Below are 3,328 nucleotides of genomic sequence, written 5' to 3' on the forward strand. Positions count from 1 at the left end.
CGAACGGAAGCATCACACCATGATCCACGTCGGGTGGAGTCGGGACGGGAGCACTCCTGCACCATCACGTTCGGTCAAGTCGGGCGAGGCATCGGGAGCCTCTACGGCGGGACCATCCTCATCAAGCTCCGCATGAGACAACGGGGCATTAACTTTGTCCGCCTCGGGAGCTGCCAGGCCGGCAGTTCTTCTCGCAACGGGTCAAGCTAACCTCATCACACCACACGGGGCTTCTCACCGGGTACGAATGTTGATCGACACGGGCGCGGAGATCACATTCATCACTGCTTCTCTCGTGCAGCAACTCAAGCTTCACCGGGAAGCATCGGTAATACCGATCATCGGGATCGGCGGGACGCATTCGGGCCACACGCGCGGGGTGGTTAGCGTAAAGCTTCGGTCTATGCACTCATCGGACATTGTCTCAATAAAAGCTCACATTTTGTCAAAGTTAATGCCTACTCTCCCTTCATTTACACCTCCTAACATCTCACTTTCTCATCTGCAAGGTCTTCCACTTGCAGACCCGGAATTTCTCTCACCAGGGTCCATCGATTTAATTCTCGGGGCTGACATCTATGGGCAACTCATTCGGGAGCAGATCAAGCGGGGGCCTCACGGCACACCGATTGCACAGAATACGGTTTTCGGGTGGATCGTTCTCGGTCCTATGGACTCTTCTCAACAGTCAGCCGGGTTGGTTCATCACGCTGCAGTGGATCACGGGTATCAGGAGCTTCAGGATCTCCTCACACAGTTTTGGGTACAGGAAGAAGTCTCGGGCTCGGGCGAATCGCACCTCACTCCTGACGAGCAGGAATGTGAGACTCATTTCTTGACGATACACAAACGGGACTCGGACGGGCGGTACGTCGTCAGATTGCCGGTTAAATCCGCATCGGGGACATTGGGCGGGTCTTTTCACACAGTTTCTTCCTGTCTCCATCGACTACAATGCAAACTCAATCGGGATTCAAGCTACAAGGGCCTCTACGACACGTTTCTCGGGGAATACGAATCATTGGGGCACATGACTCGAGTCTCGGGCAATCACGCCCCGCTCGGGCCCATTTACTACTTGCCGCACCACGGGGTGCTTACCACAAAGTTACGTGTTGTATTCAACGGGTCGTGCAATACAGATTCGGGAATTTCGCTTAACGACATTCTGCACACGGGCGCGAAACTGCAGCGAGATATTTCGGACGTTCTCTTGTGGGTCAGACGACACCGTTTCGTCTTCGCGACCGACATCGTTAAGATGTTCCGGCAAATTCGGGTTCACGAAAGTGATTGGGACTTACAACGCATTTTATGGGTGGACGAGGGCGGGCGGGTCGTTTCATTCCATCTCACCACGGTCACTTACGGTACTCGGTCAGCACCATTTCTCGCGGGACGGGCCCTGGATCAACTGGTTACAGACGAGGGCGGGAAATATCCCGAAGCTGTCGCCCCTCTTACAAAGGGGCGATATGTGGACGATATTTACGGCGGTGCTGACCAGCTCGCAGATCTCATCACGCAAGCGGAGCAACTCATCGGGATTTGTACAGCGGGCTGCTTTCCTCTGGCCAAGTGGCAGAGCAATCATCCGGAGCTTCTCACGGCGGTCGGAGCGACCTCATCAACGGAAAACGCTCGGGTATTTGAAGAATGGGAGACAAAAGTCCTTGGTCTCGCATGGCTTCCTCACACGGACGTGTTCAAATTCACGGTTCACAAGTACACAGCCGGGGACGGGATCACGAAACGCATCATTCTCTCGGAGATCGCACAATTATACGATCCATTGGGTTTTCTCTCACCGGTAACGATTCGGGCCAAAGTTCTCTTACAAAGGCTTTGGTTAGAAAAGTTAAATTGGGATGACCTTGTGTCAACGGAAGTTCGCAACTCTTGGGTCGCGTTTCGGCAGGAACTATCGCATCTCGGGACGGTTTCGGTACCGCGGTGGCTCAACATCGCGACGGGTACATCGGTCGAACTACACGGGTTTTCGGATGCATCTCAACTAGCAATGGGCGCAGCTGTGTACGTTCGGGTTTCGGGCGCGGGTAATCAAACAACGGTCTCACTAGTCTGCGCTAAGACTAAGGTCGCACCGATCAAACGGCTCACAATTCCTCGGTTGGAGCTCGCAGCAGCGGTGCTGCTTGCTAAACTCACACACCACGTGCAAAACGTGCTGGGCCTTGATGACTCACGGGTATACCTATGGACGGACTCAATGGTAACGCTCACTTGGGTCACTTCTCATCCTTCACGGTGGAAGGATTTTGTTCGGAATCGGGTATCACTGGCACAGGAGCTCGTGCCACGGGCCCAATGGAGATTCACACCGGGTCGGGACAATCCAGCGGATTGCGCATCACGGGGGCTAACCATCTCACAACTCGCGCGACATTCATCATGGTGGGACGGGCCTCACTGGTTAGCAAAAGACTCATTCCATTGGCCAACTCATCGCATCGGGACGGGGGACGCAGCGGCGCTCGAAGAGCGGCCAGGTCTTACACTCTCACTCGCAACATCACCCTCACCGGTTTACGATCTCATCTTGAAATACTCATCTCTCACACGGTTGTTGCGAATCACCTCATGGCTCTTCAAGGTGATTACAAACCTGAAAAGAGCGGGCGACGGTACATCGGGTTCAGCCAACATCACACCGGGAGACCTGGAGAACTCACGGCTTTATTGGGTGAAAGCCATTCAGGGAGCATACTTCACTTCAGAGCTTAAAACACTCACATCGGGCTACACTCTCCCGAAGTCGCATCCGATCACGCGATTAACGGGCTTCATAGATCATCAAGGCATTCTCAGGGTGGGAGGACGGCTGAAGCACTCAGCCTTACTGTTCAGGATTGAGCGAGGCCTCGACGGTAGCGCGAGAGAATTCGGGCCGGGCTCTCGCGCTCCGCCGCTGGCGTCGCCAGTTCGCGAGTTCGGACATTTTGGGCGCGTGCAATTAGAGCAGCCGGGTGCTCGTTTCACGCGCTCACGGGGGGCGTCGCCACCTCCTGGGCAGTAATTAGCACGGGACCGGGGAAGCACACCGCGCATGTGCGCGGGGCTTCATCATCGATATCCATGATTGATGCCGCAGTCTTGATCCGGTCGCTGAAGCGTGCAATACGGCTAATCACTGCATCTCACCTTCTCACCAGTTTTCGGTATCAAATTCGGGTTCTCTTATTCATTTTCGGTTCAAATCATTACACGGACTCTGCGCATTTAACGGAACATTCTCTCGGACTCATTTTTTAACGGAATATCTCAAAAAATCATCGGGTTCTTTCTCACGAGCACGCTTCGGTCGTCC

General features: G+C 54.3%; 1 protein-coding gene across 1 annotated transcript; it reads left to right on the plus strand.

The window, feature by feature from the left end:
• Positions 1–247: 247 nt before the first annotated feature.
• LOC122418336 (uncharacterized) lies at positions 248–3,037 on the plus strand. The gene has a single exon (XM_043432481.1). The coding sequence runs from the start codon at positions 248–250 to the stop codon at positions 3,035–3,037; it is 2,790 nt and encodes a 929-aa protein (XP_043288416.1).
• Positions 3,038–3,328: the final 291 nt, after the last annotated feature.

Source organism: Venturia canescens, chromosome 11, assembly GCF_019457755.1.
Source record: "Venturia canescens isolate UGA chromosome 11, ASM1945775v1, whole genome shotgun sequence".
Classification (NCBI taxonomy): Eukaryota; Metazoa; Arthropoda; class Insecta; order Hymenoptera; family Ichneumonidae; genus Venturia; species Venturia canescens.